This window comes from Apiospora phragmitis (assembly GCF_038363925.1).
Source record: "Apiospora phragmitis strain CBS 135458 chromosome Unknown utg000014l:1.0-1827420.0:1.0-1829600.0, whole genome shotgun sequence".
NCBI classification, from domain to species: Eukaryota; Fungi; Ascomycota; class Sordariomycetes; order Amphisphaeriales; family Apiosporaceae; genus Apiospora; species Apiospora phragmitis.
The window spans coordinates 689,381-711,884 of record NW_027117414.1 but is presented as its reverse complement, the minus strand read 5'-3'; the positions used below and the strand labels follow the sequence as shown (position 1 = coordinate 711,884).

General features: G+C 49.4%; 4 protein-coding genes across 4 annotated transcripts; 1 reads left to right on the top strand and 3 right to left on the bottom strand.

Moving 5' to 3' along the window:
• Nucleotides 1-202: 202 nt before the first annotated feature.
• PG994_014853 (uncharacterized protein) lies at nt 203-2,241 on the bottom strand (the record flags this gene model as incomplete). Its single annotated transcript, XM_066866262.1, is given in 3 exon segments — nt 203-1,778; nt 1,830-2,191; nt 2,209-2,241. The coding sequence occupies 3 exon segments, from the start codon at nt 2,239-2,241 to the stop codon at nt 203-205; spliced, it is 1,971 nt and encodes a 656-aa protein (XP_066707938.1).
• Nucleotides 2,242-9,996: 7,755 nt separating this feature from the next.
• On the bottom strand, nt 9,997-11,189 carry PG994_014852 (Farnesyl pyrophosphate synthetase; the record flags this gene model as incomplete). Its single annotated transcript, XM_066866261.1, has 2 exons — nt 9,997-10,920; nt 11,061-11,189. The coding sequence occupies 2 exons, from the start codon at nt 11,187-11,189 to the stop codon at nt 9,997-9,999; spliced, it is 1,053 nt and encodes a 350-aa protein (XP_066707937.1).
• Nucleotides 11,190-11,951: 762 nt separating this feature from the next.
• Nucleotides 11,952-14,107, top strand: PG994_014851 (anaphase-promoting complex subunit 8; the record flags this gene model as incomplete). The annotated part of the gene is made up of 5 exons (XM_066866260.1): nt 11,952-12,025; nt 12,111-12,445; nt 12,498-12,651; nt 12,703-12,835; nt 12,896-14,107. 5 exons carry the CDS (start codon nt 11,952-11,954, stop codon nt 14,105-14,107), a joined length of 1,908 nt encoding a protein of 635 aa, XP_066707936.1.
• Nucleotides 14,108-16,904: 2,797 nt separating this feature from the next.
• Nucleotides 16,905-17,618, bottom strand: PG994_014850 (uncharacterized protein; the record flags this gene model as incomplete). The annotated part of the gene is made up of 3 exons (XM_066866259.1): nt 16,905-17,239; nt 17,271-17,357; nt 17,420-17,618. The coding sequence occupies 3 exons, from the start codon at nt 17,616-17,618 to the stop codon at nt 16,905-16,907; spliced, it is 621 nt and encodes a 206-aa protein (XP_066707935.1).
• Between the last annotated feature and the right edge of the window lie 4,886 nt (nt 17,619-22,504).

The window sequence follows — 22,504 nt, the reverse complement described above, 5'->3', positions numbered from 1 at the left end:
TGCAAATAGTCGCAGCCAAGCCATCCAGAAATGCAGATAGGGGCGTCATAATAGTGAAGAATAGTCGTCATAAGTCGGGAAAAGTTCGTGAGACATGTCGTAAAATGCAAAACCGCGAATATAAAGAGAGATCAAAAGGATTGCCGGGACGATCCGACAGTACTGAGTTGTGTATGGGTTTGAGTTAACCATATCGGGTCTTCTAGTAAGCAGCAGTGGCATTGGTTTCGCTCGTAGCAACCGCTACAAGTGCTTGGAGGCGAAGCATATTGTCCTTGTCGTTGGAGTTGTTGGCCGGGGCTGGCTGCTGAGGCATCGTGGACTGTCTGGCTGGAAACCCTGCGAAGTGGCCGATGTTTGGATGAACCATGCGCCCAACCCGTTCGACTCGAGCAATTTTCTCCGGTGGGCCTTCATTGTGGATGACTGGACCGTTATACCACCCGTGGCGCTTCCCCTCCCTAGAATGAGTGAAGGATGGTGCCGACATGGTGTGCTGGTGAAAAGCTCTGTTGCCACCGCTAGGGCCAGGATGTCCATTCTCAATGATCACGTCGTCGTTGAATCTGACTGTCGGTGGGTTCATCCTGACTCTGTCGGCTTCAGCCTCGACGGCTTGATGTACTTCTTGAGCCCAAGTCCCAGCACCATCGCGTGGCGGCGTTGTGTTAGAAGCAATATCAAGCCGCGTGAGACCTCGGTGAAGCCCCATATCCCAGTTGGCCGTACCCCGCCTACTTTCAGACGCATTCTCTGCAGACGGGAGGAGCGCCGGTGGGTGTGAGGACTCGGAATCAATCATCATTGGAGAGGGGTTGCGTCTCAGGGGAGATGTCGGTCGGTGTGGAAGAGGATCAAAAGACTCGATACCGGGCAAGCGAATTGCAGAATTCTGCGGTACAGGGTGGTTGGCCACTGTTACGGGTCCAGCGACAGGACTCTGGAACTGAGAAGGTGTAATGACCTGACTGAGGCGGCTGCTCGTATTGGCGGCGTTAAAGTTGCTGGAGTCGGGGTGCCAAGTACGACGACGCCAAGCTTCATCGGCAGCATTAGACACAGAATCCCGTCGAGAAAATACAGACGACGTCGGTGAGCCTAACGTGCTGGCGGCAGGAGAGAAAGCACCTTGATTAGTTGCGCTGATCGGCGAGTGGGCGAACAAAGGCCGCCCAATGCTCGCACCATGAGGCGACTGGAAAGGATTGCCACCTGACGGAACACTGAGCCGGCGTCCAGGGGTTCGCGAGCCTGTGTACATGCTCTGAGATCGAGAATGAGACGAAGTTGGCGAGGCAATTCCGGACCACCTCGGACTGCTCTGGCCTGTCGAGAAGGTTGCTGAAGTAGGCGTGCTGAAGTCACTAGGAGACACGGCTCGATAGGAATATTGACTGTCACCACCGGCACTGTGATACGACTCGAGTGATAACCGGGACCGCGGGTCAGCCATGACTAGGGGTGGCGGCCGTCGTCGAGCATCCTCACGGCTGCCGAGATTAGATCCTATGGAACCGATGCTCGAAGTAGAGAGCGATTTTGCATGGCCACGGTTTGGACCACCAGCCATGCTTCCTGCCGTAGAGGCACGAGCTCTGCCTGGCTGACGGACCCGGTCAGTCCGGATCTGGCGTTGAAACCTAGTTCCTGTCGCCGCCAAAGAATCGATGGGTATGTCTTCGTTTACGTGAACCGTCTGGGCATGCTGGCGCAGGTTATCCAAGCGCGAGAACCGCCTCGAGCAGTGGCACTGGAAAGGGCGTTCGCCTGTATGTTTTCTGACTGCAAGTCAGCGCATTGCGGGCATAGGGTGGCAGTAGCGTACTTACCGAATATGTCTTGCCAAGTGTTCACTCCTTGTAAAACTAAGGTTGCAAGGCGGGTAGTCGGTGCAATAGAACCTCTGCGACTTCTTCTTCTTATTCGATTTCGTCCCATCGGCGTTAACGCTGTCGTCGTCGGATCCAGCCCCGTCGTCGCCGTGACCCTCTCCGTCCGAATCGTCCATGCCAACATCTTCTGAATCGCCTCGCGATTTCCTAGACTGTTGCGAGTTCTCGCGTTGCGGTACCTTCTTCTCATCAATACACTCGGGAATCTGGACGGCTTGGGGAAATGGCGATGTAGGCAAAGGACGTTGGCTGAACGTCGCCTTGGTCGGAGTGGGAGTCGTAGGGAGGTCGCCATTGTGCTGTCCTCCCGTTTCACTTCGATGTTGACCGGCCTGAATGTTGCCGCCATGACTTGCGGTCAATCTGATGAGAACGGCTATAGATCTTGGGCGGCTAGGTGAGTGTGGCTAGTGTCGTCGTGAGTCGGTAGCTTTAGGGCGTTGCTCGTGAAAAACCACAGTGGGGATCGGAGGGGTGATGATGAAATGCGACACAGCCTGAGTAGAGGCGGAGTTGAGAAGGGAAGGCGGAGAATGGGGGGAGGGGGATGAAGGGAGAAATAGTCGAATGAGCCGTTTCAAGTCATCCGATATAGTCTTCTCTTTTCCACCGAAATGTCTTATGAACAATTGGAGGGGATGGCTGTGATAATTGGCAGGCGCAATTTCTTGTTCTTTTCCGGGCCTTTTGGTGGGGGGAAAGGAACGGGCGCGCGCGGGCTGAGCTGAATGACGAAGTATCTCTACTAGGTACTGGGCGGGCACTAAGACACTACTGGCGACCGGGAGAGATAAGCCAGGGAGGAGGTGAGGCTTTGCGCGTCGTTCGAAATGGATAGAGTTAAAATGGTGTCGGAGGGAGAAAAAGACTGTGGCCGGCTCAATAATGCCTTGATATTATTTAGACCTTAGAGCCTACACACGGGATCTCATCGCAAAGCAAACGATGAGAGAAGCGAGCGCTGGTTCGTCAAGCGGTAGGGAAAGCTCGGTCCTTCGAGAGACTAAAGAACCAACCACCGGAGGGGGCAGGATCCAGAAATGGACGGGGAGCTCGGGCGATCACGATAAATGAATTCTGCCGAGGGACATGCGTGCTGCTGCGGGACGACAGCTTTACAATGTGGATGATGTCCTCGAGTCTAGCTGAGGATATTGTGATTGAATGCAATGAAGATTACTGGAACTCATCGGCAATCAGGGCTGGCGCGATGAAAATCGATAATCGGGTCTGTATCCGAGCGGAAGAGTGTGGCAAGGGGGGAAGAGTGAGAGAGAGGAAGAGAGGGAGTTTTGTCCAGGAGAGAGGCCTGGGGGGCGAAGCGATGAGGATAGGAATGGGTCAATGATGATGTCTTATTCCCTTCCCCCATTCGAACCGACCTGACTCTCTGTCCCTTCTGATGGAACAAAGTCCGAGTACTTCCACAGGAAACCCGCGACAGGGGCATTACTACCTTCCTACCGCGCGCCGCTTGGCTGAAAGGATGGGTGAGGTAGGGATGGAGGGTATCGCTGTTATTGGTGGTGTGTCAAGTCATTGACAAGGCCCTATTACAGCAACGATACGAATTGTGTGTGCCTGGTTTCGCAACTACATCTTAATCAACGAGCGAGTCTTCCGTCTTCGCCCTGTAGGTACCTACATTTAATCTAGCCCATATGCTTCTCCCCATCCAGTCTTATACTCTCCAGTGCTATTCCAATGTTGAATATCCAATCCATACGAGTGTACATACAGAGGTGTCCACTAACCTACAGCTTTGCGCATCCACTAAAGGTTGATATTCCTGACCAGCCAGGTACAGACTCCTCTTTCACACAAATAAAGACTCAGGACGGATTTTGTTCCTGAGCACATGCACGTATGTATGTCTCTCGAGGTTGGATGCAAAAGAACGCTACGAAGGTCTCCACGATATACTTTCACACTAACGACAAGCATTGGTAACCTGACCAGTGCCACAACTCTCAGTCTCTGCTCTGCACAGGAAGAAAGTAACCTCGGTTTTCTTTTCTTCTCTCCTCCCTTTTTTTCTTCTCTTTCTTTTTAAGAAAGGGCTGGCCGAAGTCTAAAAGGCTTCGGCCCACCAGAGAGGCTCCTGTCAGGTTAAGAGGCCGAGCGCTATCCTCGCGAGTAATCAACAGTTGTAACGTTCTCGCGATGGTTGTGCCGGGGCGGACTTAAGCAGCCATGACGGTGTCTGCGTCGTTGTCTGGCGTGGCTGGAAAGAGAGTGAGTGGGCATGCCCACCATCTCTGCCCTGAAGGAGTAGAAAGAGAGGCATACGGAGGTAAGAAAAACAGCATTCGCACAAAGAGGCTGGCTATCGGTGCTAGAAGGGCGCTAATATCGAACATGTCGCCCTTACGGCAGGTGCTAGGCAGGGGTCTCCTTTCTATAAAAAGGTGCGATTGGCGAGCGTTAAGTCGAGACAGGACGCCCTGGCGGAGCCTGCGTTTTTGCCCTGTTTGCTAAATCCAGGCTTTAATGGGCATGGGGCATGCCCCACCACTCCTTAGTATCGATCTAGTCCGCAGGCATTTACCTACTAACAAATACGGTGGCCTGATCAATAGGCTGACAGCTCTATTACTAGCAATAAGTGCAAGTTTTTGTAAGTAGCCCGTCATGTGGAACTGGAGGGGCACTTGGGAATCTCATTTCTACATCATCATCGAGGTTAACCTCTGGGCTTGTCGTGATATCTACAGTGTACGGCGGTTGTTCATTGCTGGTGGAAAACGTAAGATGGGGTGTGCCACCTCTTACGAGCGGCAGAGAGGTGGTAGTCGGCCATCTTCGGTGGAACACCACTTCTTCTTAAGCTTATGTTCCTGGTCCCCCCCCCTGGGGCCTGGAAGTTGGAAAGAAGAGGGATGTCTTGTGAGACACGAGAAGGATACGTGTGTTGGACGTACTTATTCTAGAATACACCGAGTTGCCAGACACGTGGCCAGCTCTATTGACGAACGGAATCAATTATGAAAGGGAATCATATAATCATATATCTAGTTCGAATATGTGACATGTTCATCGGAGGCTCCGCTGCGCTGCGAATGCACGGTCAACGGTGTTCCGGTCTGGACTCTACATAACGCCATCTCAGTGATTTTCCCCAAGTGCTGGGAAGTCTAATCAACTCCTGTGTAGCCGGTGCAAGCTCTACTGATCTAAGGTTAGGTGATTGACTGCGTGCGTACTGTATGCGGTGGCATTTATGTAGTAAGTAGAGCGAGGGGTTGGGAGGCGCGTGTGGAGCCAAAGAGGCTTGCGATCAATTGACCATGATCTGCGAAGCTTGGCGTCTCTGACGCAAAGCCAGGCCAGGCCGCCCAGAAACAGTTTCCCAGGGATCACCATGGCTTGCTAGGTACTATTTGCGCGACGCGGGGTTACAGCGACAGTTACCGGAAAAGGCAAGTCTCTCGAAACACACGGCGCATACGGCCCTGTTGCTTGTGCATGCACGTATCATACTTTGCGCATCTCCATCCTTCGATAAGAATAGTCTGATCGCAGGTGAAGGATCGTGTCGTCCGGGAACACGAAGAAGATATATGTTACGACGTGCATGAGGGGGAAAACACGGTTGGTGATCCACATCACATACACTCCTGCAGGTGCAAGGAGAAACATCTGGGTAAGATTCGACGGCTAAAACCACACACACTGCAAGGCGACAGGCTACGCTACCCCAACGACATGGTCACCTGCATTTCTCCCTGGGTCCCCTGGATTCGCCGCATCCTGCATTTCCGCCTAAGACGTCGACCTGCATTAACATGTTTACAGTAGCGTCCTTCAGCTGACAGGCGATAAACTCTAGATTGGCCCTCTTCAGGCACACTGGTGTAGCGCCTCGAGCACCCCTGACAAGGGCGGTGTGTTGGAAGCAGGGCACGTCGGTACTACTACTTTTTTACTTGCTCTGCTCATTCTCTCGTCCGTACCCGCAGGAGCCCGGATATATTCGACATCCATATAAACGGCCCGCCATCGGGTACGAGTCGCGCGCAAAACAACTTTGATATTGTGCTGTGCCTACCCAAGGCGTTAGCGCGCACGACAGTCAGGGAACAGACGTTTCGATTTCCTACTGAATATGTGGGGTCCTCACCTAGCCGGCTACTTCCTTCATGGTGTCACGATACACACGTTGTCTACGTCTCATTGTCTACATGTAATACTTACATATATTATATGAAGCTACCTGTGTTCTTCTTCAACAATGATTGTGTCATGAGTCCAGCTTGGCTGAAAGCTATCGCAGATGGTTTGTATTGCTATGGACCGATAGCGAGCAATAGCAGCCGGCACATTATCTGAGAGACGGTGACTGGAAAGACGCGAAGAGTCGGTCAGGTTTGTTCTCGCTATGTTGCTATTCTAGAGCTCTGTGCCGGCAATATCATGCCGGTTCGCCATGATGCCGAGAATTGATCCCCACGGCTCAGGCTGGGATGATCATATCTTTATGTTTTTTAATTCGAACTCAATATAATAGAAAATCGACCAATATAAGACCTACCTACCTGCTCGACTTGGTATGTCATTGATTAACCAGCATCGATACACGTGGCATCTTTATGCGATTAACTCGCCAACCCCGCCATAACCTGTGATAGAGTGATTCCTGTAGGAGCTGGTATGTGAGTACATACTATATAGCCTTTGAAATATTGTCAGGGTGCCTGTGGTCTGGGACCAGGCAGCCTGGTACTATATTATATCCCGGCCACTTCTCAAACCTCACTGCTTTCTTCTTGTAACCTGGTCTCGGAACTAACAGCCAATCCCGATGTGTTCAACTTGCATGTTTCACCCGCCACGCCAGATCCTCCCTGCCTTACGACCACCACTACGATGAGTACACCAATGCCTAGTGTGTGCTTTGTCTGACCGGATTGTCCATTGCATGTATCTACCATATATCGCGTCCATGCTCGGGACCGAAGCAGATAAAGAGGACGTTATGGACTCTGCTACCATTAATAAGGAGAGTCGGAAGCAATCGGTTTGTCTACGAGCGCAACCAATATATTTGCAGATAATTCAAACGGTGTTCGGCCGACTTTATAACCCTCCTCGGTAGATTCGGTTTCGTCGACTTTCCGAGACGACCATCATATCTTCGTCTGCTCACGAATAGGCAGGTCCGGTTTAGCTGATATGTCAGACCGTTGGGATCAAATTGCCGACCACCCTCTCTCTCTTACTTCTTTTCTGGCGACCTGCCCGCGCCATCTTCGGAACCAATCAATCCTGTAGCAACTGAATGCAAGGCACAGCGCCACGCCTCGAAGCCTGTCACCCCGCTTATCGCCGGATCCTTCTTCGGCTCCTGAAGCTAAGAAGCAAGGGCTAACCAACGGTTGTCTACAGTTCACTGCCAGGGTGTTTGGCCTATCTGCAGGTTCTCTGAGCGACTTGCGTGGATACTGTTCACATGCCGGAACTGCTATATACATCTCACGGCAAGGGGAGACTACCACTGGTGTAAGACACTAACCTAGTCAGCCTTGGAGCGACGGCGACACATATTCCGGCGCACCGAGGCTGTATATGTGTAGCTTGCAACATTATTCTTTCCTTCTTTGGCTGACCGCCCTTTCGCGATGACTCAAGGAGGTAATCCTGAACATTCCGAGATCTCACATAGCCTCGCCACTCTGAGTCAAGGGCACCGAGCCAGCCATTTTGCGACTTTCTGCCTGCCTTGCATGCGATGTTCTCGAATACTGCCCGCAAAGTCGGCTATGCGGACGAGCCGGAAGGCCCCTACGGGTCGCGAACGCAACCACCTCTGACCTAGCCCCTGCTGTGGTACGCCGCGCAGGCCGCCAGCGCCATGGATTATGCATGTGCGAGTGGTGTCACGCGCATACCGACCAATACGAGCTTACAGGCCCACCCGTTTGCACCGTCGTTACCGGGGTTCTGGCGCCTCCCCCAAGAGTATGACGCCGTAATCGGTTAGGTCAATGGTGTGTATGGTTGGTACAAGATATATATAAAGACACCCAGACCACATATTAGCCAGGTGCATACCACTTGTTCCAGCTGCGAGGTGAGCTATGAGACCGATCTTATCACTAGACAAGAGAAAGATTATTATATTAGTGCTATCCATTGAATTACAAGTAATTAACGCTGTCCATAGGATTAGAGAAGGCTATTGACGAGGTTGATAAAAACTCTGCTTGGATCGTTCGCCATAGCCCTGTTAACAGAGTATCGATATACAACAGTAATACTGCTATAGAGTGCCATTTTGAATCAACTAGAGCTGTTAGTCCTCATCTCTATATTTTCGAATGGAATTTGCCCTCGCAGGCCTGGATTACAAAGGATACTTTGAATGCAGTACCTATGTTGACCAATTGGTTTAGTTCCTGAACCGATTCTGGCATTGCTTTGAAATCTCTAGAGTGAACACAGGTCGGCGAGCTTGAATGGAAACCTCCAAGTCGGCCGCATCGTGATAGACGTGAAATGTAGCAAACAATGCTAGCTATCAAGCAACAGCTGAACGGCCGACTCCGAGCGCGTATATACACAAAACTATTTCCTCATATCTAATAGTTGAAGTAGTGGTGCATACCCAGCTCTGATCACGGTTTGCCTCTCAGTTACCTAATGGCCCCTGAACTCTCGGCGAGCGCTGCCCAGAAACTTGAGAGAATCGAGCCGCCCTATGAATCCCAACCCAAACAACTACTGAAGAGTGCGTAGGCTGATCTTCCCACTTAACACTTGAGTAAGTGCGGCGTCTATACCTCTATGGTACTCTGAAGAAGACATCGTGGACACCCACTTGATGGCAGGTGAGCTCTAAAAACGACACTACAGTAAGCAGCAAACACTCATGAAGCAATCGAGCAGCTCAGCTTTGGAAGCCAAAAACCTTGGGCACGAGAGTAAGATCCACTGACACCCCTTGCCACTAGCTAAGGGGAGATGCAGGGCACGTTCATTGTACGTTGAGCCCCCCTTTCTCAGGGACATTCCAAATACCATACGAGCTTGGAATGTGAAGCTAGCGCAGCCCGTCGTCTCGTCTTCATACTCTGAACTTCCCATTCTCCAAGAGAACGAGAATAAGTTCGAGTCGAGTCGCCTGGATGTTCGTGTCAGACTAGAGGTCATGCGGTCACGGTCTGCGCTCGTTATCCTGCTATTTACAGCACACTTCAAGCACATCAACATTATGCGACACAGGCGACTATTCCCTTCCTCTCTGAGCACTGCTGCTGGAGGTTTTCTCCCACATATGTGTGACCCTCGTAAAATGTTAGAATTCACCGTCATTACCTCCCTATCAAAGTCCAGACATCCTTGCCTGAAGTATATGGGGCTTGCAGAGGTATAAACAGAGAAACAATGAATGAGCACACGAAAGCCATGATCGTTAATTCATGAGGAAGAGTAAAAGCGAGTTCTCGACGGGCACGCGTAACGGCGCACATCCACAGATATTACAAGAAAACGTGAGAGTCATACATACTGCCCTTACAATTGCAATACGGCCACTGAGCTTATTTTGGTTTGATGGATTTCGTGAGTTCTCTAGAGTCCTAGAGGGATTATCTATAGTATGGAGTATATACGGAGTAACGCGAAGCAATTCCGTTGGGAGGCAGCTGGAAAATGCCGTGGGAAGGGAGGGAGCTTACCAATATTGAAGACCCGAATTCAGAAGCCAAAAGAGTAGGTAGTGATCGAGACCTCTTGGGAGGGTCAATGAACATGCATCTGCTTGATTTACTATCAGTGTGATGCGTTGTGAGTGAGGTTGGCTACTCGATGCTTTCAAGTTGCGCATAGTATTTCTCATGGGTTTGCGATGGTTAAGGGGTCAGGTGCTTTTGCACCAGCTGATGGCGTTGTAATCATTACGTGTATTTTTGTTGGCCCTCTTCCTGCTCTAAGAAATCAAGTGTTGCCTATATCCTCAGACTTTATTCATGGATTAGGTTGCCATTTTTTTTCTTGTGGCTACATTCCACCGAGCAGGCCGGGTATATCTATGTCTATGCTTGATCGACAGTCCAATCGATCATTCTACATATATGGAATGATTGTCAATTCCTTTCGCAACTCTTTACTTGGAGCGCTTGTAGATCTTGGCCAGGAAGGCCTCGAAGATGGCGGGGCTGACACCTTCGCTGGTGTCGATGTTGGCAATCATCTGGCGAATCTCACCCACACGCTTCTCCTCGTACTCTTGGTAGTGCTCCTTCAACTTCATGTCATCGAAGAGCTTCTTGACGACAGCCTCATCTTCCTTGTTCTTGCGACCATAATGCTTCTCCAAGATCTGTCGCTGCTCAGGGGTCGCCTTGTTAAGGGCCTGGTTCACAATCCAGGAGCACTTGTTGTCCATGATATCAGTACCATGCTTGCCGATCTGCTCATAGGTGCCGAAGCAGTCCAGGAAGTCATCCTGAACCTGGAAGTATTCACCCATGGGAATCAAGATGTCGTGTGCTTGCTTCAGGTTCTTGGGCGTAGCAATGTTCAGGTAGTGCAGCGCAATGGCGATGGGCAGGTAGAAGCTGTAGTAGGCCGTCTTGTAGATGACAATATACTTGTACTTCTCCATGCTGAAGTTGTCGAGGTTGACATTGTCCTCGGGGGCAGTGAGCAGGTCACACAGCTGGCCCAGCTCAGTCTGGAAAGTGACTTCATGGAACAGCTCGACCAGGTCAATATACGCAGGGTGAGTCTTGAAGTGCTGCTTCAGGAGAAGGTAGATAGCAGACTCGAGCAGGAAAGCATCGTTGATGGCGATCATGCCGACGCCGGATTGGCGGTACCAGCATGGCTGGTCGCGGCGGGTGATGCTGCCATCCATGATGTCGTCGGAGACGAGGAAGAAGGCTTGGAGAAGCTCGATCATCCAGCCCAGAGTGGCCGACATGAAGTACTGCTCTTCATCCAGCTCCTTGCCAAGAAGCAGTGACACGGTATCGGGAACGGACATGCCACGGTTGCATTTTCCGCCCATAGTGTTCACCTCGAGCACCTGTATGCATATTAGACAGGGTAGGTATGGGGTTGAAGTTACGTCGACGAAGAACACCTGGCCGAGTGGAGTTGGTGAGAATGAGGGGTTTCACCGAATCGCAAGACGTGAGATTCGGGTACAGAAAGCTGTCTTCTTACCTTCTTGAACCAATCGAGCTGCTCCTTAGGCAGGTTGTACTTCTGCGCATTTTCGAGAAGCTGTGCGACGAGCTTGTCCTTGAAGACATTCTCGAACTTGGTGTACTCAGGGGTCTTTGCCTTGGCCATTGTCGCTATTTCTCCCGTGTCTTTCTTTGGAGGGGTCTTGAATTTCGGTTCACTATGAAAAAAAACAGGATGCTGGTTACAGTCCAACAGAAAATTTGGAGCTGATCGGAGGGGCTAAAAGGTCTGCCCAATGAATCTGACAGTCACACGAAGTTTGTCCTTACGAGAGAGAGATCTTCCAGTCGAAGAAGAAGCGTCCCGTTGGCCGTGTAATCAAACCTACTTAGCTATCTATCTCACCCGGTCGTCCCCACACCATCAATCACTCTTGTCGCCAACTGTTAATACCGATGCAGTTAGCCAAATAATCCCTTGGTCGACTTATCGATTATGCATGAGATGACACTGATAAGCCTTTTTCGGAGGGCGGTGAGCAGTAGGACCTTGGCTGCTTGGAATCCCCGTCGAATCCGTCTGATCAGGTCCAATATTTACTGTACTTGGTGTTTTGGTGGGGTAGTGGAATGTCCCGAGCCATCAGTTGTCATTATTCATGTACCTCATCCGTTTTATTCAGGAACGAACCTTGAAGCTACCTAGATCGCGGACTACTGCACCCAATTGGGCCCAATTACCAAGACACGCGCTCCAAGGACTTCGCTACCGACTCGAGCTTTTGGACGCAAAGAGAGCCAACCCGCCTTACCGTCAGCTTCCAACAAGGTCGACTACTTCTACGGCAGTAGGGACAAGGTGACACGAGAGCAACCTGCGCGTGTACAAGAAAGCGGTCGACCCCATGCCGACGGGGCCCCGCCCATCATGGCCCTGAACGAGCGCGAGACGAACCAGCTGCGAAGCGCCCTCCAAGAGGCAGTGGTCAAGTGCTCTGAGAGGTGCTTGTACCAATCCTCCAAGTGGTGAGGATGTCCTCTTCGCGTGCCTTGCTTCGTTGACATACCAACAATTCGTCATCAACAGGGCCGCCGAGCTATTGAACGCCATTCCCGAACCCCAGGCTGGGTTCGACGATACCAGCAATGGAGCTTACCCGGCCGTAGTCCTGGCCCAGAACACAGAACCCGATGAGGCCGTTTTAGAGGCGCGAGAGATCAACAAGTACCTCTTGGCGAAATCGCTCTTCGACTGTCGCGAGTTTGACCGTTGTGCGGCTGTCTTTCTACCCGACTCGATGATAGCTACCATTGTTTCTACGAAAGAGGCTTCGACGCCCAAGGGAAAAGGCAAAGGGAAGGCTCCGGCATCAAGCGCAAGGTCACCCAGCGCACCGACATTACCACAAATCAGCCAGCGAAGTTTGTTCCTCGCCTTATACGCCAAGTTCTTGTCTGGGGAGAAAAAGAAAAGATGAGGATTCTGAGATGGTCATGGGCCCCCAAGATCTCGGCGCGTGCATCAACAAGCAGTTGCTGCCGATTAGCCGGTATCTGGAGGCCTGGTTTGATGCATGCAAGACCGAAGATGGTGAAGATACGGATAGTCAAGGGTGGCTAGAGTACCTGTAAGAGCCCCGGCCGGTTCATACTATCATCAAATGCTGACGGAGACATAGATATGGTATGGTGCTTGCGAGGCAAAAGAACGAGGAGCTTGCCATATATTGGCTTGGAAGGAGCGTACACCTTTTCCCAATGAACTGGGGTTGCTGGCTCGAGATGACGTCCTTGATATCCCGAGTGGAAGATGTAAGTCGACCCAGTATCCCAGCACCCCAGGATGTAGAGTCCCTGCTGACTGAAGCCTAGCTCAACCGCTTGATGCCAAGATTACCCCAGAATATCGTCTCTTTCATGTTCCATATCAACACATCACTGGAGCTCTATCAGCATGACAACAATCTCGCCAACTCGTTAGATGCGCTTCTAGGCATATTCCCTACTTCGTCATTCCTGCTCACATGCGACGCCCTCCTTTCCTATCACGCGAAGGATCTTGTTGCAGCTGAACAGCATTTTAGCCGATTACTGTCGCTGCACCCTCATCGCCTCGATTCCCTGGACCATTACTCTAATATCCTATATGTAATGAATTCGAGGCCCAAACTCGCATTCCTCGCACATTTATGTTCAGGCATCGACAAATTCCGCCCCGAGTCATGCGTAGTTATTGGAAACTATTACTCGTTACTTTCCTTGCACGAGAAGGCTGTACAGTACTTCCGCCGAGCGCTGACCCTTGATCGATCCTGCCTCTCAGCCTGGACGCTCATGGGCCATGAATATGTGGAGCTGAAGAATACACATGCGGCCATTGAGTCGTACAGGCGAGCTGTCGATGTGAATAGGCGCGACTACCGTGCTTGGTATGGCCTTGGCCAGACGTATGAGGTCCTCGAGATGCATGCGTATGCTTTGTGGTACTACAAAAAGGCGGCCGGGCTACGGCCATGGGATGGAAAAATGTGGATGGCGGTGGGTTCATGCCTACAACGCATGGGCAGGAATCTAGATGGTATCAAAGCACTCAAGCGTGCACTGCTCGCTGAAAGCTATTACGATACGGGAAGCAGCTTTGGCAGCACCGGGAGCGGACCGATGAGCCTACGTGGCGCCCATATGGATCCCGAGATTCTCTTGCAGGTCGCGATCATGTACGAAAGCCTGGATCAAGACGAGGATGCCAAGGCATACATGGAGATGTGCGTTGCGCAAGAGGAAAGCGCTTCGGGGGATAATGTGGGAGAGAGCATTGTAATCCATAATGATGATGGCTCGGACGAGGACGGTGATGGTAGGGAAGGGGGTGGGAATGGCAGAGAGGGCACTGGTGTTACCGCTGCGACGTCCAAGGCACGCATGTGGCTCGCCAAACACGCAATGCGCATCGAGGATTACACGACTGCGAACCGCCTGGCGAATGAACTGTGCCAGGATGGGGTAGAGGTCGAGGAGGCGAAGGCCTTAATTCGAGAAGTCCGATCGCGAATGGATGCCACTGGACCTGACGAAGAGTCTTGATCGGGCAACATTTTGCGAAGTGAAGAAGAAAGATAAAAGAGATCCATCAACACGTGGCAACATGAGAGATGACAGTAATGATATTATGAGGTTTTACGAGCAAGGCATTTGCTATAACGCCAAGCTTTCGACAAGGGCCGTTACTCGGACTGTCTGGCTTTCTGACTGTCTTACCACCGAATTTAGTGTAGTCAGGCTGGCGATTCATGTCAGCAGAGGAAAGATCACGGGGTTACTGTCAGTCCAATGACTGCAACTGTGAGATGTCAGACTTTTTGCTCGGGACCTTCGCAGTACCAGACTGCATCGACGTGATCGCTTGTATTTCCGAGGGTGGCATCAGCCTACCCAAGCAGCAGAGATTGGAAGACACCCGCTAATACCACTGGAAGTACTCCGTAGATTGACTATGGATACAACTCCGTTGTTGCTCGAATATTATCGACTGTTCTTATCTCTGCTGCTACGTGGGCTGTGTATTTACTCAGCTGCATGTACGTGCCTAACCTTTCGTACCTGGCAGCGTACCTTGTCTTTGGCCAACTCACGATTCCTGATCAGGCAGAGTAGCTAGCGCAGGTTCCGAGGGTGAGCAGCAAGGGACAGCAGATGCATTATGTACATACAAAGCAATTATGGACTTGGGACCAGACCAGCGTGCTAGTGTCTCTGCTTCTCCCTACCTACCAGTTACCTACCTGCCTACCTTAGGTTCATTCCAGGGTAAGAGTTACACCATCCTGCGAGGGGTCCTCCCCTCCCAGGACTACCACGCCTTATACCTGTAACCGAAGGCGATGATCTCTCACATTTTTTAGTATATATCATATCATCAGTCGGTAGGTCATGATGATGTGTACCAACAAGGGAAGAGAGCGGCGGACTCTTGCTTCTGATGGAACATTGATTCCATTACTGCTTTACGTGTCTAATGAATACTACTACCCTGCTTGCCTGATACCTTCAGCTTACAAGCCGTCAAGCACGGAATGGCGGCTGGTGGCTGGTGGCTCTCGAGTTGAGGCTTGTTGTGCTCTTGGCCCTTTTGTGGCCTGGTAACAACTACCAACAGAATCAGTCTATACCCCTGTCCCGATCTTCTATCCGATAGTCTGCTGGCGGTTCGGTCCAATGAAACCCCAGCCCAACCCCTAGTCAATGATGTGATGACAAGACATTATTCGTATTGAGGCCTTTTCTGATCCGATCCTTCTTCCTCCAATGGCTACTTGAGTTACTCAGATACCCAGACAGACATGCCTCGGGCCCCCTGCCTAGTCGTGTAAGCTTGCGATCATGTAGTCAGCTGCACTGAGCGTCAAGCTTTTCAAGCCCCCTCCCCGGGGCATCACTCTAGTATGCCGCTGGATTGGCTCTCATCTCGGATTCAATCAAGACAGCCTGCCCACCCTGGAAGAGATCAGGTTTTCCTGTGATATATTTCACTAGGTATGTACTGCGCAGGCAGCTTGAGCTCTTCTTCCGCGCCGTTATCCTCAATAGATGAACAAGCGCAGGAATCGTGAGATGATTTACCTTGGCCAATTGATGCCGAGAGGGGAAACATATATTGATTCTCTGCATTCCACCAATATAATGAGCCAATAATACCCCTACCAATTTGTTTCCAGGAAGCAGGGTCTGTCCTGCCTCGGATTGCCATCTTCTGAATTTGCCCCGCACCACATCACATACCCAAACAACGATCTTTTCTTCCTACCTTCCTGTTTCTTGATTTTCTCGATTCTTTTTCTCCCTCTGGAAAGAGTCCGTGAGAATACGAGCTTTTTTTTGTTGCTTTCTTTCATGTGGCCGATGTCCTTAAAGAGGAAACTATTGTGAAGTAGCTCGAAAGCTTATTTGCTGGGCTAGGGGGGAGGACGAACTACTGACAGAAAGGGTGGGTTGCCGTTACATTCCTCTGCCCATTCCACGCGCCCAGTCGTTCCTCTGCAGGGTGAGCTGTGAGTTGTTGCCTGTGACGGTGGTTGTTTGCTTGGAGGGCAGAGCAGAGAGGGGGAGGGTATGGATTCACCGTATGAGTGAGTGAGTGAGTTGTCAATGGCTCCCATATTGGGCGAGCGAGGATGATCTGCCTCTTCCTTTTGGGGGTGGGTTGCGAAGATCGGTCAGCGTCGATAAGCAGCGAGCTATGAGTGATATACCTACATTGCATCCAATATATACTCGTCGACTCAACTTTACAAGGGGTCCCGGTCTCTTTTGGCCCAGTCCGCATGTGCCCAGACGTCCAGGATTTACACCCCGCCCATAGATAGCAATGGGCCGTACGAGAAACGAGTTTTAGCAGACAGTTATCTGACTGGAAGGATTGCAATATGCGAGCCAAGTACAAAGAGAGGGAGCGGGAGAGAGCAGCTTCTGAGTAGGTAAACAAAGAACAAGGCAGGCCGGATGCTTAGGTAGTAGTCTATTAGGTTTATTGTTTTGGTCGCTCATATGTGGTTGAGCTATGCAAGTATCAAAAGAGCGTAATTGGGTATCCCGAATTAATTATGTGCCTTTCTTCTTCCTAGGCAAACAACTCCTATGCACCTGATGCCAAAAATCTCGCCAAAACTGCTGTCGTCGGCGTATCATCCCAAGAGGGTATCGTTACCGGATATCAGCGTAACACCGTAAAAGCAAGCTCCCGAGTCGCAAATGCCTTGGTTGAAAGAGAGTATAGAAACGTTTCCGTAAAATGCGTCAAGTCCAAACATCATATCTCCCGCCCTATCTCGTAGTTCGAAAAAGGGGCTTTTCCTTTCTCTCAAAAGACAAATCTACTGCCACTTTACAAAGCGATGGCTAGCCCGGCGACGGCGAGCAGAGCACCCACAGTGCCGGCCTTGGCAGAGCCAGCAGTAGGGATCACAACGGAGCCAGTGGTAGTTGGCGCAATGGGCGTGTTGGTGGGTGCACCGGGAGCACCGGGAGCACCAGGGGCACCGGGCGCGGTGGGCTTCCCAGGGATGCCAGAGGTACCGGGCAGGTAGGTGACGGGCGGGGGCGTGTAGGTAATGGTGGTGTAGTATCCGGTAGAGGCCGGAGGAGGAGGAGGAGGAGGAGGAACCACGGTGGCAGGGGGAGGAGGGAACAGCAGTGGCCGGGGGAGGAATGACAATACTGCTGTTGCCGTAGGTAGGCACAGGAGGCTTACCCGTACCGATAGGGTACGTGGTAGGCGGGCAGTACGACGTAGTTGTCACTGGCGGGGGCTGGCTCACACTGATGGTGCAAGGGCAGTCTGAGAGGAGGATAGTTAGTTATCTAAACCGATCAAATCGTGCGCAACTCTGGACGACATACTGGTGATGGTCAGGGTGGTGGCGGAGGTGACAGTGTACGTCACGTTCTTGTATGCGAACGTCGTAGGCTCCGGGCAGTAGGTGACGTAGTCGGTAGTAACGAGAGTGGTGTAGGCAGTACCGACACTGCCAACAGTAGTACCCCAGGCGTTGACGGCTGCGACGAGCCCGGCCATGGGAGCAATTTGCATCATCTTCATCTTGACTAAGGTTTTGCGGTTTGGCTGATAGCGAGAGTAGTGGTCCAACTTCTTCCCTCGGCGTTATGTCTTCGCGATTGCTTGTGTGTGTGTGTGTCTGTAAAGCGAGTAGCGATTGTGATGTCGGTTGAAATCCGACAGGACTAACAGAGGTTCACAGTGAAGGTGACTGGTATTAATAGATAGGTGGATGAGAGGTAGAGGACATCAGAAGAGTGCGACGCAACAGAGGCCATCCCATGGTATTTAAGCACCATAGATATGGCTGTGAGCCCTCCTGCTCTGTCTTGCCCCTGCAACGCAACCTTACATGTCAAGTGTGCTTGCTGACTAGCCCATCACAGCTCTCCGGCTGGCTTTCGAGGTAACGATACGGTTAAAGGGAGGCTGGAAGGCTGGCACGGATGGTGGGGGGTGGCAGGAGGGCGCTGCTATGCGATCTACGTGGGCGTTGCCGTGTCTACTCCCTCTACCCAGAGGGGTCTGCCATTACCCAGAGGGGAAAGCCAGTGGAGTATAACCTGTCAAGCTACTGCTGTCAGGTTACATCTTCGGCCACACCTTTTCAGCCCAACGCCCCATGGTTCGCACGATGCTGTGGTGCGTTACCTCGTAACAACCACAGATCGGACCACTTCAGTTAGCTTCGTGGAAGTCGTGGAAGAGAGCGTATAACCCGCCATTTGCTATCAATAGCGTGGGCGAGAGCAACACGATACCTGTATACTCCGTACACATGCCAATCGCGTTACCGAGATGACCTACAGGCACATCGTAAACCAGACCGGGTGACAATAAGTGACGGCGCCGAAGACCCGCCGTTTATCGTTGCTGAAGTCAGCATAGGCCATGTTGGCCAAGGGCGGTGATGGCAGCTTCCAGATACAGTCACAGGCTGCAAATACGAGGTGACGGGGGATGCAGGTCTCTGACTGTGTGTGTGGATGTGCTTAGCGAAGGAATCATACACGAGTTGCTGATAGAGCGCACTAATCTGGCTTGGTGGGCTATCATGAACTCAGGGGTGTGATTGGCCGGATATATTGAGCCCAACACGGTTTGGACGAAAGAGGAGGTTAGCAGGTAGGCTGCATTTGCCCGATTCTCACCAGCTGTGGATGGGAATTACTGCAATCGTATTGAATTATTGACACCCAAGCATGCTATCTACCAACATCCCTCGTGTTACACTGGCCCATAATAGGTAACGTCCAAGTCACGATCTCGCCGCTCTCCAGACATCCACCTAACGACACAGATGTTTTGCATCGTGTGCGGAGGTCGCCTCGGAGGCAAAAGAGGAGAGGAGAAGATTCTATTTCGGGATACCCTACGATACAAAGGGAAGCGAAAGTGGAGGGTCTTCTTCCGTACGAGATGACAAGCTGAGAAGTCGTAATCGCCGCGAGGCGCTTGACTCATAGTAGTAGCTGACTAGAGAAAGCCCTGCGGTTGTCTTACTTAGCCGCAACCACAGCCACCATCAGGACGCCACACAGCAGGACATGGGAAAGCAGGAGCCCTCCAACATGAGGACTTCGATGGTGTGATTGGCACAGTACATGTCCTGAGCCGAGTGCACCGAGAAAGAGAGAGAGGAAAGCTGCGCTGGCTGGCAACTATGATTCCCATTGAACATTTCCGCTGAGATAGGTATTGATGTATTACCCAAAAGACAGATGTAGAGCAGAGTATGATATCCAATCCTCCAGTCGCCTGTTCCTTCCGGCTCCTATCAATCAATTTGAACGTTACGCCGCGCTTGCCGCAGCAGCCGGTAGCCTGAATTGGCACGTTGGGTGGGTTAGGTGATTGATTGATTGCCAGTTTTTCCTCTGAACACAGTCAAATACGTTCCTTTACCGTTCCCGGGAACCTTCTTTTCGACTGTCAAAGCAAAAAGTTTATTCATTGTGTTGATCGCTTTGACTTTTCACTGGCTCACGGGTCAATCTTGGACGCTCTCTCTCACCTGAGGCCTACTTATTGTGATGCAACCGACTCTGTTTTTACTTGCTGGTCATTTCCCCTCTTCACCGCCAAGGAACCCGAAAAGAACATGATTACTTGAGCGCCATCAGAGCCTCGCTAGGACTTGCCATACTGCTTGCTCTCTTGCTCGTCAGCAACTATGACATCTCAAAAATCTTACTATAACCAAGTTGAGGAATGACTACAGGCTAGCTTGTGGTACTAAGTCTGCTGCCCCGTTGCCAGTGCTCTGAAGGTGATGATCACCAACGGGTCTCACACCATACCGGAGATGGTATCCAGCTAACCAACGCCAGGGCCAGACGTCAGGCCTTCGCAAGCCCATAGCGGCCTCCATTTCCCAAACCCGATGCACTGGAGTTGTTTGGACAACGTCGATGTTTCTGTGATGATGGGAAGCATATCTGCCAATCTTGAGGGATTGACTGATGTGGGGATGGAATGACTTGTGCCTTTACACTTCCCGCTTGGTGGTAGCCTGAAGCTTACGGCGTCTGTTTTCTGTTGAGATGGCCATAAAGGATGGTGTTGGACGTGCATGATGCAAAGTCCGATGCAACGCTCACCACCCTCTCCGTCTCCGTTGGTTGCCGTCAGCCCGACCAGTTTGTGAGCACATGGCGAAAGGCTTTCAACAAACAAGGCTCGTTCGCCCCAACCGGCTTACTGTCGACAGATATCCCCCTCCCTCTCAATCTGCGGATTGTGGGAGGGCATATTGGCTTGTGATAGCTACAATACGCCTGCATTTGACCTGCTTGCTCGCTTGCTGCGTGGGTTGTCTGCGTGAACGTCAATATTGTCCAGGGTGGTGGAGGTCGCTGCTGCATGGTGGACCTGACATCCTTCGAGACGAGACTGGCAGATGTGACCAGATGCTAATCGATCCAATGAGAAAACTGCCGCAAAATATCAATGAGTCACGACCGTTCTCTCCCGAATTCCCGATTGATGAGACATGCGACCGAGCGGAACTAAGCATCTCGAAGTGATTATTCACGTTGTGCTAATCTATGTCATCCTATCCTTGGACAATGGGGCCGACAGGGCTTGCTGTGTTCGGGAGCGACAAACATTTTGCAGCCTCATAAGTCACTACTGGATACGAATGGGAAAGAGCTTTTGACGTCATGGTGGCCCTCTCGGGGCGTGATGGCCTAGCAACAACATACAGAGAGGCCTATCCAAGGAACCATAGCATAGGCAGGGAATGTGGGCATTTGACCTTGAAATCGTGGCATCGAAGAGGCTTTGCCAAGAGATGCGCACGTCAGCAACGTCGCGCGATATATCCCTCAAAGCGGTGGCCGTTTCCATCACACAACTAGGGCGCAAGAATGCGGGAGATAATTTCTCGCTGTGCCTTGCAGGCGCAAAGTTTTCGTGCCTGTCGATCCATGTGTTCCTGGCAGAGTGGGTGGGATGGACAGGGATTAGGACGGGACAGATCCGGCTGCTTGCGGACTGTTATTCGGCCTAACCACTGGCTTCACTCCACCAGTCCCAGGCCCTCGGCTTCGCACCACAGTTTTGGACCTTCTAGCAGAAGCTCTAGATCGCAAAACTCTGCACAAATTTTGTGTGTGAGCCCAATTTTAATGTTGGGAATCCATATCCGCGCGGGGTTTCTCCGGCCGGGCCTGGTGGGCAGCAGCTCTAAAACGATTAGTGATGTCGTGCAGAAGTGTAAGTGTGCTTAGGCCCTTTCTAGTAGGGGTGTATGATTAAAAAACTAGGTTTTTAGTTTATTTAATATCCTAGGGTATATATTAGTAGTATATTAAATAAATTAACGTTTTTCTTTAAAAGTGAATTTTTTTTAATATTAATAAATATATATTTTAAAAACGTTAAGTTTAATATAAAAATTATTATATTATAATATAAATAGTTTAAATTAATAAGTATTATTAATATATAACGTAGTTTATTATTAAATTAATTATATTATTAAGTTAATAAATTTTTTAATTTATATAATTAAACTTTAATATATAATATCTTTATAATTATAATATTAATTTAATTAAAAAAGATTATATTATTTTAATAATTTAAATAACTCGAGAATATTTAAATTAAATTAATTTAAAAGCTATTATAAAATTATATAATATCTCTCGAGTTATTTTAAGCGATTAACTTTATAATATAAATTTAATTTAATAAAAAAAAAGCTTTATAATTATATAATTAATCTTTTTTAAAATTAACCACGTTAATATATATTAACTTAAACGCTTTATTTATTATAGCTTAAACTTTAAAACTTAAATAAACCGTTAATATAATTATTAAACGAGTTTTTATAAAGATTTAAATATTATTTTTAATTAGTTTATATTAATTATAAATATTAAAATTAAATATAATATTTTAAATAAAAACATATAAAATATTAATTAAACTAGCTTTATAATAAGTATAATCGAGTTAATATTTATTATAATACGCCTCGTTTAATATAAAAAAATAAGATTAATTTCATTTAATAATTAAAAATAATTAACTGCTAATAATTAATATTACTTTATAAAGTAATTAAGTAATTAAACTAACTTTTAACGGTTAAATTAATAACGAAATAAGCTTAGATTAAATTTAATACTTTAAAAAATATATTAAAATACGAATAAAAGGCTTTTATCGCCTTTTAATTGTAAACGGTTATAAAAGCTATATTTCGATCGAATTTAAAGAATATTATAAAAATAACGATATTATTACGCTTAATATACTTCTTTATTTTTTTATTTACTTTATTTTTTAAATATAATACTTATTTTTTTATTAAAGCGTATTTATTTTAAAAAAAAATCGAATTATTTATTAAAGCGTTAATGATTTATAAAATAAAATAAAGTTAAAGTTTATTTTATTATTTTTAAGGCCAC